The following is a 14,561-nucleotide window of genomic DNA, read 5'->3' as shown; positions in this document are numbered from 1 at the left end:
AACTCTTATAGCTGTTCACACAAGCAAGACATTTAAAAAGAGGATATATGATATAGGTAGAGGAACTAGAAAAAAATACTACTACGTGTCTAAAATGTACTAAGTATTTTATTAGAGAAATAAATCCTAAATACCTGGTCCTCCTGCCATGGCTTAACCCAGCTACCAAATTTCTCCACATGGCTCTGATAGCAAACCTAAAAACTTTATGTGCTCAAATAGCACATAAGCTGTGTAAGTAAAAAAATGAAATCTATTTACTACATACTTGCCAAATTTGAAAGTTTTCACAGTAATTTAATATTTTTAATCATGAATAATAAGGGAACTTATTCTGGAGACAGAAAGGGAGACATAAGAGGTACTTAAAATAAGTACTGTAAAATAATTTCCACATTCAAAAAAAAATTTAGAGAGAGATGATTTTCTTCATTTGAATATAATATGACAGGAAGAATAAATATACCTTAAATTTTCACCCAGGTTAATATTATGAACATTTGTGTAACCTACTGATTAAAGTCAATTTCAAGAAGCATTTTCTTCTTTCTTTGCATTTTCATATCAAATGGATTTTCTATTTTTATGAATAATGGCCCATCTACTCCAGAATTTAGAAATAAAGAATGTTATTTAACTTAAAGAATAAATGAATCTCAGCCTCCCTGTGATTATTTTACAGGTATTTCATTTTTGTCACATATTTTACAATACGTTGAATTTAAAAATGCAATTATTCTGTTGAGTTACTCTATTAGTACCATAATATATTAAGTATCACACTAAATCTAATACAAGACTGAAAAAAGTCCTGTTTAATGAAATCTGGTCATTCTTTATGGTTTAGTCTCCTTTCATAAAGCTTTTCCCATACCCTAACCTTTTCTAATAATATCACAGAACAGCATTCACTTGGAATTAATCACATGCTACCTTGTGATCTCATTTGCATTTGTAGTATTTTTTACTATGTTTCACACAGATATGTCTTGTTTCCCTAACTGAACTTAATCTCAGGGAGATAATGTTGTTCTTCAAGCTTTTCTTATACAGAGACACAGAGGCACACAGAATCTGTTGCCTACACACAAATATGAAATATATCTCTGTTTGAAAACATAAATCTATTCTTTCCTGTCTTAAAAGAATAAGATTTAATAGATCTTATATTTTGAAAGAAATAAACAGCAAGAGCATTTTAGAATGTTTACGATGAATTTAACAAATTATATTTTTGTATTGTCATCTGAAGATTTTATTGTGTATACACTTCAGGTTGTTGGGTTTTTTTTTTTTAATTTGACACGTTAACATTTGGTAAATTCAAGGTGCGCAGCTTTTACTTTGTACATTTACATTTTGTAATATGATTGCTTTTGAAGCAATATCTACCACATTAGATTCTAGTGAAATATTAATTTCTATATTCATTATACTGGGCATTAGATCTCTATGGCTTCTATACTAGTCATTACAACTTTATATCCTTAAACACGATCAATCTTATCCACCTACTTCCCATTCCATGATAATTGTCATTTTACTCCCTTTTTTACAGACTTGACATTTTTAGACTCTACAGATGACTGATATCATATAATACTAGTCTTTCCCTGACTTATTTTAACATGTTCTCAAGGTATATCCATAACTTTACAAATGGCAAAATAGCTTTCTTTCACATGGCTGAATAATATCCCATTGTGTACATGTACCCATAACAGTTTTATCCAATGATGGGCATTCAAAATTTTTAAGTATTTTGGCTATTGTGAATAATGCTGTAATAAACATGGGTCTGCATATATCTTGTCAAAATCCTGCTTTCATTTCCTTTGGGTATATACACAGAGGTGTAATTACTAGACCACATAATCTATTTTTAATTTTTTGAGGAAACTCCATATTGTTTTCCATATAGGTGGACTAATTTCATCCCCACCAGAGGTGTATAAGGGTTCCTTTTCACCAGAGCCTCACTAGAACTTGTGTCATCTTCTTGATGACAGCCATTCTAACAGGGGTGAGATAATATCTCGTGGTTTTGATTTGCATTTCCCTAATGATATTGATTATTTTTTCATGTACCTGTTGGCCATTTACAGGTCTTCTTTGGAAAAATGTCTATTTAGTTATTCTGCCCATTGTTTAGTCACATTGTTTTCTAATAACCTGTTCTTTACATATTTTGTATATTAATCCCTCATCCAATATATAGTTTGAAAATTTTTTCTCCCATTTTGTAGACTGCTGTTTCATTTTGATAATTGTTTCTTTTGCTATGCAGACCGTTTTGAGTTTGATGAAGTCCCATTTGATGAGTTTTGTTTCTGTTGTTTGTGCTTTGGGCATCATGTGAAAAAGATCATTGCCACTCCAATACTGATGGGCTTCATCCCTATGTTTTCTTTTAGGACTTTAATATTAGGTCTTCAGTGTTAAGTCTTTGATCCACTTTGAGTTAACATGTGTGAGATAGAGGTCTGAATTCATTGTTCTACATGTTTCTCCAGTTTTCCAGCACCATTTGCTGAAGAGACTATCCTTCCCCCATTGGATGTCCTTATTTCTCTTTTCAGATATTAATTGACTGTATAACCTGGGATATAATTCTGAGCTATTTGGTTCCACTGGTTGATGTGTCTGTTTTTTTTTTTTTTTTGCCCTTATCATACTATTTTAATTAATACTGTTTTGAAACATACTTTGAAACCAGTAAGTATGATACTTCTTGATTTTTTTTTTTCAGTATTGCTTTTGCTTTTCAGAGTCTTTTGTCATTCCACACAAATTTTAGGATTATTTCTTCTATTTTTGTGAGGAAATGAAATGCCTTTGGTATTCTGATGAGGATTCAGTTGAATCTGTGGATGGTTTTGTGTAGCATGGCCATTTTAACAATGTTTAATCTTCCAAACCATGAACACAGGATGTCTTTCCATTTGTTTGTGTCTTCAACGTCTTTCAGCAAAGTCTTATAGTTTTCATTTTACATATATTCCACTTCCTTAAATTTATTCCTAAGTATTTTATTGTTTTTGATGCTATTGTGATTCAGATAGTGTTCTCTATTCTTTTTCTAATGTTTCATCATTATTGTAAAGGAATGCCATTGCTTCTGTAGGTTGATTTTGTATCCTACCATTTTACTAAAATTATGGATGAATTTCATGGTATTTTTCTTATTGATTTTGGGATTTTCCAAATATAAGATCATGTCATCCACAAACAGTGACAGTTTTACTTCTTCCTTTCTGATTAGGATGTTTTTTATTTCTTTGTCTTGCCTAACTGTTCTAGCTAAGACTTTCAGTAACATACTGAAAAGGAGTATAAGAGTGGGCAACCTTGCCTTATTCCTGATCTCAGAGGAAAACCTTTCAATGTTTCTGCATTGATTATAATGTTATCTGTGAATTTTTGTATATGGACTTTATTGTGTTGAGGGATCTTCCTTCTATATGTAATATGTCAAGGGTTTCTATCATGAAAGGATGTTACATTTTGTCAAATGCTTTTTCTGCATCTATTGATGATCAATCATGATTTTTATCTTTCATTCTATAGATGTGATGAATTACATTTATTGGTTTGTGTATGTTTAACCATCCTTTCACTCCAGGGACAAATCCCACCAGATCATGGTATATGATCATTTATATGTGCTTTCAAATTTGGTTTGCTAGTATTTTATTTAAAATTTGTGCATCTATATTCATCAGGTATATTGGCCAGTAGTTTTCTTATAACACCCTTATCTGACTTAGGTATCAGAGTAATATTGCCTCATAAAATGCATTTGGGAGTGTTTTCTCCTCTTCAAATTTTGAGAAGAATTTGAGAACAATTGACATTATTTCTTCTTTAAATACTTGTTAGAATTCAGCAGTGAAACCACCTCTCCTGGAATTCTATTTACTGGGATAATTTGATTACTGCCCAACAACCCAAGTCATTCATTACTGGTATGTTCAGGTTTTGAATTCCTTCATGAATCAGTCTTGGTAGGTTTATCCATGTATCCTAGGTTATCCACTTTGCTGTCATATAATTGTTCATAGAAGCCTCATGATACTTTGTATTCCTCTAGTGTTGGTTGTAATCTCATCTCTTTCATTTATAACTTTATATATTTGAATCCTTTCTCTTTTTTTCTTGGTTGGTCTAAAGTTTTGTCAATTTTACTTATTTTTTCAAAAACCCAACTCTGTTTTATTGATTTTTTCCTCTTGTCTAGTATCTATATCATTTATTTCTGATCTAATCTTTATTATATCCTTCCTACTATTAACTTTGGATTTAATTTCTTGAGGTATAAAGTTAGATGGAAATTTTTTTTCTTAACATTGGCATTTACTGCTATAAGCATTTCTCTTTGACCTGTTTTTGCTCCATCTTGTAAATTTTAGTATGTTCTGTTTTAATTTTCATTTGTCTCAAGATACTTTCTGATTTCCCTTTTGATTTCTTCTTTAACTCATTGGTTATTCAGGAGTGTATTGTTTACTTTCCACATATTTGAATTTTTCCCATTTTCCTCCTGTTATTAATACAATTGTGATAGAGAAAAACTTGATATGATTTCAGTCTTTTCATACTTACTAAGATTTGCTTTGCAGCCCAACATAAGATCTATCTTAGAGAATGTTCTGTGTGCATTGAGAAGTATGTATATTCCAGTGCTGTTGGATGGAATGCTCTGTGTATGTCGATTAGGTTCATTTGCTCTATAGTGTTATTCAGGTCTGCTCTTTTCCTATTAATTTTCTGTCTCGATGATCTATCCCATGTTGAAAAGTACAGTATTAAAATCTCCTACTATTAGTGTGTTAGTGTCTGTATCTTCTTCCAATTTTGTTAATATTTGCTTTATAAATTTAGATGTTCATTATATTCTTCAATACCAGGGTTTCTGTTTTATTCTTTTTCATGGTTTCTTCTTCTTTATTAAACCTCTCATTTTGTTACTACATTTTTTCCCTGATTTTGTTTATTTGTCTATGTCCTCTTGCATTTCACTGAGTACTTTAAATTGACTTCATTCAATTCTTTGTCTAGAAACTCACAGATCTCCATTTCTCTGCAGTTGGTTACTACGGCTTTTTAAGTTTTTCTTGGTGTTGCCATATTTGCCTGACTGTTCACGATCCATGTAGCTTTGCAATAGTGTTTATGTATTTAAAGAATCAAACATTTCTTCCCATCTAAGCAAACTGGTTTTGGCAAGTAAAGAGCTTATCCTGTCACTTCCTCAGTCTGATGGGATTACCTGCAGAGTCATAGTCATGCTAGATTGGAGCTTATCTTAAGGCAGTTGTGGAGTCCACAGTGGGGTCCACTGTTGGCAGGCTTGTGGGTCTTGGATAGTCATGGATTTTGTCTGGTCCCTGGAAGGACATGACTGCCTCCAGTACCTTATTAAGTGGGGCAGTGCTGGAACAGTCAGTTTGCACATCTACAGCTGGGTCCTCAGAGAGCAGGCCTACTACCATGTGCATGAACAGATGTGGCGCCTACCATCCCTGGGAGGGCTGCTGCCTGGTCACTGGATGGGGCCCTGTGTGGGAGAAACTGGACCTGGACCATGGCTGAGAGGAGCTGGAACTGAGTCCTCAGATTGTTCCACAGAGTCCACAGTCAACACTGAGGTCTGCAGACCTAGCTCCAGAGGCATGCATGGGCATATCTCTGACCAGGTGTCTGATGAGCAGGACTGCCTCCTTACTATGCCTGGGAGGGACTGCAGCTGTGAATTGGGCCCTTTTAGAATCTATAGTCAGGCCATGTTGGGTGGGTTTACTTCCAGGGGCTCTCAAATCAAAGCCAATGGGGTCTGGAGCTGGTTCACAAGCCACTTCAGGGTCCACAGCTGGAGTGAAGTCTGTGTACCTGCTATCCAAGGTATAAGTGGGTGACTCCTACCAGGTGCCTTGGCATATGGTGTAACAGGACCATGGCTGATGGAGCTGAAGCCTACTCCTTTGTGGTACAGAGCTGTTCCTGGGTCTGAGATCAGGACCACAGTAGGTGAGTCAGCCTCTTGGGGGCAGACCTACCTTCTCAAAATCACTTTTCATGGTCTTGGACTCACTGGAATTTCATGATTTCCCACCTGGATGCCAAAGCTCCCACAAAGGCGTTTTTGAGCATGGATGGTTGCCAGCTAGTCTTGCTAAGGGGGTGCATGAACAAGGGTCTCTTTTCCTCCATCTTGCTTACTTCATCAATTTCTTCTTCCTTGTCATTTTGTTCTGTATCTTTTCTCTTCAAAAATATTTATCATTTCAATTTCTTTCCCTTTTATTTCCTTTAATTCAGGTGGTCATGATAGAAGAGACAGACATTAATGATGTGCAAGCAGTTGGCTGGATTGGGGAATGGTTAAACAGGAGGGACATGAAGAAATAAGTAAATATCTTAAGGATAAAGGACACCAGCAGGGACTTAAAATGTGAGAAAGATGAAGACAAGAATGAAGCCTATGGTACCGGATTGGAATTGGATACACTGGTGTAAGCTTCTGTTGCTATACTTACATTGGGAGATGAATAAACATAGAAATAGATAGAGGATATACACGTTTCTGGGTGTACATATTAACTCTATCCACTGAATATGCCTACCAGCAATGAGCACTTTTAATATCCAGTTTTTTTTAATAAAAGTTTCAAAAACAATAATCACAAACAGGACCTAATAATGCTATTATCTTGCTATATTGGATTGCAAATAATTCCAACTGAATAAAATTGCTTGATACAGGATTTACTTATTCTATGCAATTAAACATATTCAATGTAATAAGCATTATGGGAGTCCCAAAAGAGAGAGAAAGGGTATGGAGATTATCTGAGGCTAAATAATGTCTAAAACTTCCCTAAAACTGAAGAAAGGCACCAATATACAAATAACCTCAATGAACTCCAATCAGCCAAACACACAGGGTCCATACTGAGACATACTCAAACTGTCAAAAGCCAAAGACACAGAAGAATCTTGAAAGCAGTAAGAGAGAAAAGACACATCTCATACAAGAGATCCCCATAAAACCATCAGTGAAATTTTCAGAAGAAACCTTCCAGGCTGGAAGGCAGTGTATGATATGTTTAAAGAACTGAAATAATGTAAGCTGTCAAGTGAGAGCTGAGAACTTAATAACCAGCAAAAATATCCTTCATAGGTGATAGATATGGCCTACAAGAAATGCTAAAAGAAGCCCTTCAAATTGAAACTAAAGGATGCTAAACAGGAACTCAAGGCCATATGGAAATATAAAGTTCTCTAGTAATGGTAAACATACAAACATAAAAAAAAACAGTATTATTATAATTTTAGTTCATAATTACACTTTCTATTTTCCATAGGACCTAAAAGAAAGATGCATCAAAATATTTATAAATCTACACTCATTGGTACAGAATAGTTAAAAACATAATTTGGGACATGAATAACAGATGAGATGGGGCTGATCTATAAAGGAATAGAGTTTTTGCAATTGATGTTAAGTTGGTATCAACTTAAGATGACCATCATAACCTTAGGATGTTATGTCTAATCCCTGTGGTAACCACAAAGAAAATACCTATAGAAAATACATAGGAGCAAATGAAAAGGGAATCAAAATGTATCTCTACAAAACCTCAGCTAACACAAAGGAAGGCAGTGGTGGAGGAAATAAGGGATAAAAAGGCTATAAGACATGCAGAAAACAAAATGGTAAAAATTAATGCTTCCCTGGTAGTAATTACTTTAAGTATAAATTGTGTGTACACTGCAACTAAAAGACAGATTGATAGAATGGATTTAAAAACATGATCCAAAATATAGACAGTCCCACCTAAAAATGGTTCAACTTAAGACTGTTTGACTTTACAGTGGTGCAAAAGTGATACACATTCTTAGGAACCAAACTTCAAATTTTGAATATTTAACTTTCCCCAGGCTGCCAATACATGATACAATACTCTTGTGATGCTGGGCAGCAGCTGTGAGCTGCAGGTCCCAGACAGCCATGCAGTCACAAAAATAAAAAAAAAACTGATATATTTACAACTATTCTGTACCCATACAACCATTCCATTTTTCACTTTAGTACAGCATTCAATAAATAACATTAGTCAACACTTTATTATAAAAGAGTTTCTGTGTTAGATGACTTTGTAGGATAACATAATTGTTCTGAGTGTGTTTACAGGAGGCTACGTTAAGCTCTGAGGTTTGGTAGGTTGGGTGTATTAAGTGCCTTTTTGACTTACTACATATGGACTATAAAAATTCACTTTAGATATAAGGACACAAAGGTTTAAAGCGAAAGGATGGGAAAAGATATTCCATGCAAACAGAAACAAAGAGAACAAGGATAGCTCTATTAATATCAAACACAATAGACTAAGTGAAAACCTGTTAGAAGAGACAATTATATAATGTTTACATAATGAAGAAAAGTTAATTCACCAAGAAGATATAACAATTATAAACACATTTGCAACAAACACAAGACCTCCAAATATATGAAGCAGATATTGACAAAATTAAAGAGACAAATAGACAGGTCTACAGTAATGTAGGGTACTTTAATAGACTACTTTTCATAGTAGATTGAACAACCAAATGGAATATTTGGAAGACTTTATTAACACTATCAACCAATCGGACCGAATGGGCATGTACAGAACACTCCACCCAGCAAGAGTAGGATACACATTTCTCAAGTACATGTTACATCCTCCAGGATAAACCTTGTATATATAGATCACAAAACAAATATTAATATATTTTATAAGGCTGAAATCATAAAAAGTACCTTTTCCAATTACAATGAAATCAGAATTCAATAGCAGAAGGAAGAGTAGAAAATTCACAAATAAGTGGAAACTAACATTTTTAAACAACCAATGCATCAAAGAAGAATTCATAAGGGAAATTAGAAAATATTTGAGACAAAAAAAAATGAAAATATGCTGAAACTTCTGGGATGCAGCAAAAGTAGCATTAAGAGGGAAATTTATCACTATCAATTCTTCATTAAAAGATTTTATAGCAATAACCTAACTTTATACTTTGAGTAGAAAAAGAAAAACTAAAGTAAAATAGCAAAAGGAAATAATAGATTAGAGTAGAGATAAACAAAATACAGAATAGAAAAATTATAGAGAAAATCAGTGAAAACAATACTTGGATCTTCAAAAAGATCAATAAAACTGACAAACTTTTAGATTGCTTAAGGAAAAAGGAGGAAAGACTCAACTACAGTCATGTAGGAAAGAATATTACAACTGATTTTGCAGAAATGAAAAGAATTATAAGAAAGTACTATGAACTGTATGCCAACAAATTGGATAACATAGATGCAACGGATAAATTCCTACAACACATGACCTATGAAGACCAAATCATGAAGGAATAGAAAGTCTGAACAGATCTTTCACTAGTAAGGAGAGTGAATCAGTAATCAAAAATCTAACCAGAGGGAAACTCAGGAACAGATGGTTCACTGATGAATTCTTGCAGTCATTTCAAGAATAAACATCAACCCTCTTCAAACTTCTAAAAAACTGAAGAGGAAGGATTATCTCCAAACTCATGAGGCCAGCATCACTTGATACCAAAGTTAGACAAGGACTCTGTAAGAAAACTACAGACCCTACGATTACTGATGCAAAAATCTTCAACATAATACTAGTGAACAATTCAACAGCACCTGAAAAGTATTATACACCGTGACTAAGTGGGATTTATCCTAGAAATACAAGGCAAGTTCATCATATGAAAACCAGGCAATGTAATGCAACACATCAGCAGGATGAAGGAAAACACACATGTTCTCATCTAAACTGAAAAACCTTTTGACAAAATTCAACACCTTTTCATGATAACACCACACAAATGAGAAACAGAAGGAAATGACCTCAAAATAATAAAGGCCATATATAGAAAACCTATAATTAACATCATACTCAGGGTGGAAGCCAGACAGATTTTCCTCTATAGTAAGGAATAAGACAAGGTTGTCCATTCTCACCACTTCTATTCAACACAATACCAGGAATCCTAGCCACAGCTAGTCAATAAATAAAAGGCACCCAAATTGGCAGAGAAGAACTAAAATGATCTCTGTTCACAGATGACATTATCTGGTTTGTAGAAAACTAAAGATTCCATACAAAAAAAGAACAAAACTTAGAACTAATAAATGAATTCATCAAAGTTGCTGGATACAAAAATCAACATAGAAAAATCAGTTGCATTTCTAAACACCAACAACGAATAACCCAAAAAGAAATTTGAGAAAAAAATTTATTTTTATTAATATCAAGCAGAATAAAATACTTTGGGACAAAGTTAACCAGGATACAAAAGTCTTGTACACTGAAAACTACAAAACATTACTGAAGGAAATTAAAAGAGACAAATTAATGGAAAGGCATCTCATGTAAATGGGTTGCAAGACTTAATATTAAGCTGTCAATACTACCCAAAGTATTCTACAGCTTAAATGCAATCCTTATAAAAATGCTAATGTCATTTTTTGCAGTAATAAAATTAAATTACTCTAAAATGTATATAGTGTCTCAGGGGACTCCTAATAGCCAAAACAATCTTGAAAAAGAAGAACAAAATTGGAATTTCTGATTTCAAAACTTGCAAAACAGTGTGGTACTGACATAAAGACAGAAATGTAGACCAATGGAATAGAATAAAAAGCCCAGAAACAAACACTTAATATATAGTTGAGTGATTTTTGATAAGTGTGCCAAGACCATTTAATGGGGAAAGTAGAGTTTTTTTCAACAAATAGTTTTGGGAAAACTAGATAACCACACACAAAAAAATGTAGACACTTATCTTACACCAAATATAAAAATTAACTAAAAATGGATCAAAGACCTGAATAAAACTATAGAACTCTTATAAGAAAACATAGGGGAGAAAAAAACCTCATGAAATTGGATATGGCAATAATTTCTTGGATATGACAAGCAACAAGAAAAATTAGATTAAGTTGAACTTTATCAAAATTAAAATCTTGTGCTTCAAAGAACAGAGTGAAACGTCAGCCCATAGAATGGGAGACAATAGTTGCAAACTATGTATCTGATAAGGGATTACTATTTAGAATAGATTATTCTTAAAAGTCCTATGAACAACAACAAAATATCTGCAGAGAAGAGATACAAATGGGCAGTACGCACACGAAAAGATGCTCAACATCACTAGATCTCTAGTAAATGTTAATCAAAACCACTACGAGATGGTACTTCACATCCATTAGAGAGTTATCATCAAAAATAAATAACTAAAATAACAAATGCTGGCAGGAAGGTGGAAGCAATTGGAACCCCTATACATTGCTGTCAGGAATTTTAAATGGTACACTATGGGAAGTAGTATGACAGTTTCTCAAAAAAGTAGTTAACTTATGATACAGCAATTCTACCTCTGGGTATATACCCAAAAGAAAACAGGGACTCAAATGTTTGTATGCTCATGTTCACATCAGCATTATTCACAGTAGCCAAATTGTGAAAGCAATTTACAGAGCCCATGACGGATGGATAAACAAAATGTGTTATGTATATACATTCAATAGAATATTATTCAGCCATATTATTCTGTCAAATGCTACAACATATACAGACATTATCCTAAATGAAATGTCAGTCACAAAAGTACAAATATGATTCCATTTATATGAGATACCTAGAGTAGTCAAATCATAGAGATAGTATGTAGAATAGTGGGTCTAGGGATGGAGACAGAAGGTGTTCATATTTAATGAGTACAAAGTTTCAGTTGGGGCATATGAAAAAGTTCTAGAGATGGATTATGGAGATGGTTGCATAACAATTCAGGTATAGTCAAGCACAAAACTACACTTAAACATGGTTAAGATGGTAAATTTTATGTTATGTATATTATTTTAAAAGGGAAAAAATGTCAATTTAGAAATCATTTTCATTTGATTTGGAAAGTCAGTGATATAAGTGACATACTATTCCAGGTTTACTTACACAAGACGAAGGACTGACAGATTGTTATTTAGCTATAATTTCTTCATTCATTAAATACATAAAAAATGAAATGTTCTTCTTCTTTTGTTTTAGTGAGATTGAAGATTGTACCCCAGATACAAGTGCTAAAATATTTGAAAGTGAAAGTCTTACCTTAATTTAAATTAGAAAGCATTCAAATGGAGACCTTGTTTAATGCTTTTATGAATCTTTAAGTTATCAAACCTGAAGTTGATACTGGTTTGTTTGTTTTTTTCTGTGAGCTTATCTACTTTTTGAAAATGATCCAGTACTGTATCACTCAGGTGTTAAAATGAGCCAATATTGCAGCTGTCCAACTCAATCATTTATTCATTCATTCAAGTTCTAAGTAGTAAAGCTAAGACTCAAACCTGAATTGCTGCTAAGATTTTATTAATGATTTTAGTCAAGAATATGGTATGATATTATGAAGTTACATTTGCAATGCTCCTGTGAAAAATATCCATAAAATAATGGTGTATCATATGATAGTTTCTATCGGGGCCAGAATCCATGATACTAGGATTTAATAATTTCTTTTTGAGAACCTGTCTTTCCTTTGTGCTTAGCCCAACCAAAATGCATTTTTTAGAAAGGATTTTAGAGCTAAATTTATTTGCTCACATTAAAATCTGGCTAATATGGATCTAACTTTCCTTTCTTAACCTCTATTAAGACTTTATCTTTAGAAAATTTGTAAGGACTTTTTCATTCTCTATTTGTTGGAGGCTCAGAGAGAGCATCAGTGTGTTCTAACAATGATAGCATGTACAAGAGTTAGGCTGTCATGTGTACAGTATAGTGACCTTGAAACTCATACCAAGGTTCACCCTGGCTATGTCAAACATACAACCCACTCAAGGAGTTGCTGGAGAAACATTCTCTCAACTTGGAACTGAAAATCATTTTCAGTAAGATGATTTATAGAATAGTGACAAGTATGCCAGAATTCTATGAACATAGCATATCCAAAAGGTGTCACAATAATCACCGATATAATACCTGCATTTACAGAATCATAGGCTATTAGAGAAACCACTAAGAAACAAACCCCCTCATTTCTTCTATGAGGAAACTCAAGCTCAGCACAAGGAAGTGACTTGTCCAAGGTTACACTGAATAAGACACAGAGCCCAGCCTGGATCCCATCTCCTGAAGTGTTTTGTTCTTCCAACTTTGTTGCAATGATGATGCTTAATTCTTATATTCTTCAGTAATATTGCAGCTGTCCGATTCAATCATTCATTTATTCATTCATTCAAAGATTTACTGGGTACCTCTTGTGCTCTAGGATCCCATATATCCATAAGACTAACAAAGTCCTTGGTCTTATAGAATTTACATTATACCTTGGGGCAGGGTGTCAAAGGGTGGGGACATAAACAGGATCATCACAGATATTGAAAAGTACTTCCCATCTCATCTGGGACAAAAGCCAAAGAAAGTTCAATGGCTTGTGAAACCCTACATCATCTAAACATCACCCCAACCCCCTAATACCTCTCTAACCTCCTCTGTTCCTCTTCCTGGCTCACTCTGCTCCAGTCTCACTGACCTCCTTGCTGCTCCTTAAACATTTGAGGCATTCAGGGCTTTGTTCTTGCTGATCTTTGTGTAGCACACACTCCCCATATCTGCATTGCTCATTCCTCACATTCAGATCTTTGCTCAAATGTCACCTTCTCAATGAGGTCTTCTTTGGCCACATTCTTTAAAACTCATTTGGAGCCTCATTCTCACTATGTCAGTACCTGTTCCACTTCTTTGTTATTTTTCTCTCTAGCACATTGGCACAATTCCTGTTTGATAGTATTGTTCTTTTTACTATCTCCCTCTAGATTATAAGGTCCATGAAAATCACAACTGTATTCCTAAAAGCCTAACAGACATGTAGTAGGGAGGAGGCGTTCATAGGAGAGACTATGGGAGTAACTAGTGGGTGGGGTAAGGGGGTGTAGGGCACAATTATGTTTTGGTTATGTTGAAATTGAGATACCCATTAGATATTCAAGTTGAGGTGTCACATACACAATGGGATGTTTAAGTCTGGAGTTCAATAGGTAGGTTAGGACTCGACATATACATTCTCAGTTTCACATAGAATATGCAATAAAATCTAAAATAACTTAAGTCTGAATATCTGAGATCTTCAATTATTGAGAATTTTTCTGTGACTTTTCATCGAAACATATTCCTACTATATCCTAGAAAGTTGATGGCAACTTAGTCTAGAAACTTAAAAAAATGGTGCTTGGAATGGTAGCCTTGGTAGTGAACCAGATGTCCTTATTCAGTCATTTAAAAGCAAAAGGCAGTTCAGTTATGTGAAATACAGAGTCAGACACTTTAGAAAGTTTATCAACTAATAATGAAATTTTACCAAATTTCTCAGATAAGTCAAATAATTAGTCCATCTCATATTTGAGTTATCTGAGGTTTTACTACTACTATTTATTTTTTTAAATAAGAACCTACTTTGGCCCAAAGGACAATTCAAAGAGTGACCACTTGCACTGGCTCCTGACGATG

The 14,561-nt window shown here is 33.9% G+C and overlaps 1 protein-coding gene across 1 annotated transcript in view; it reads left to right on the top strand.

The window, feature by feature from the left end:
- The first annotated feature begins 5,369 nt into the window (after positions 1–5,369).
- Positions 5,370–14,561, top strand: part of LOC140845273 (uncharacterized) — a 117,489-nt gene continuing 108,297 nt past the window's right edge. The window contains exon 1 of the mRNA XM_073219269.1: positions 5,370–5,901. Within this exon, the coding sequence (XP_073075370.1) occupies positions 5,370–5,901 (532 nt within the window). The remainder of the gene's footprint in view (positions 5,902–14,561) is intronic.

Source organism: Manis javanica, chromosome 12, assembly GCF_040802235.1.
Source record: "Manis javanica isolate MJ-LG chromosome 12, MJ_LKY, whole genome shotgun sequence".
Lineage (NCBI taxonomy): Eukaryota > Metazoa > Chordata > Mammalia > Pholidota > Manidae > Manis > Manis javanica.
The sequence above is the reverse complement of the archived record's forward strand: the minus strand, read 5'-3'. Positions and strand labels throughout refer to the sequence as shown.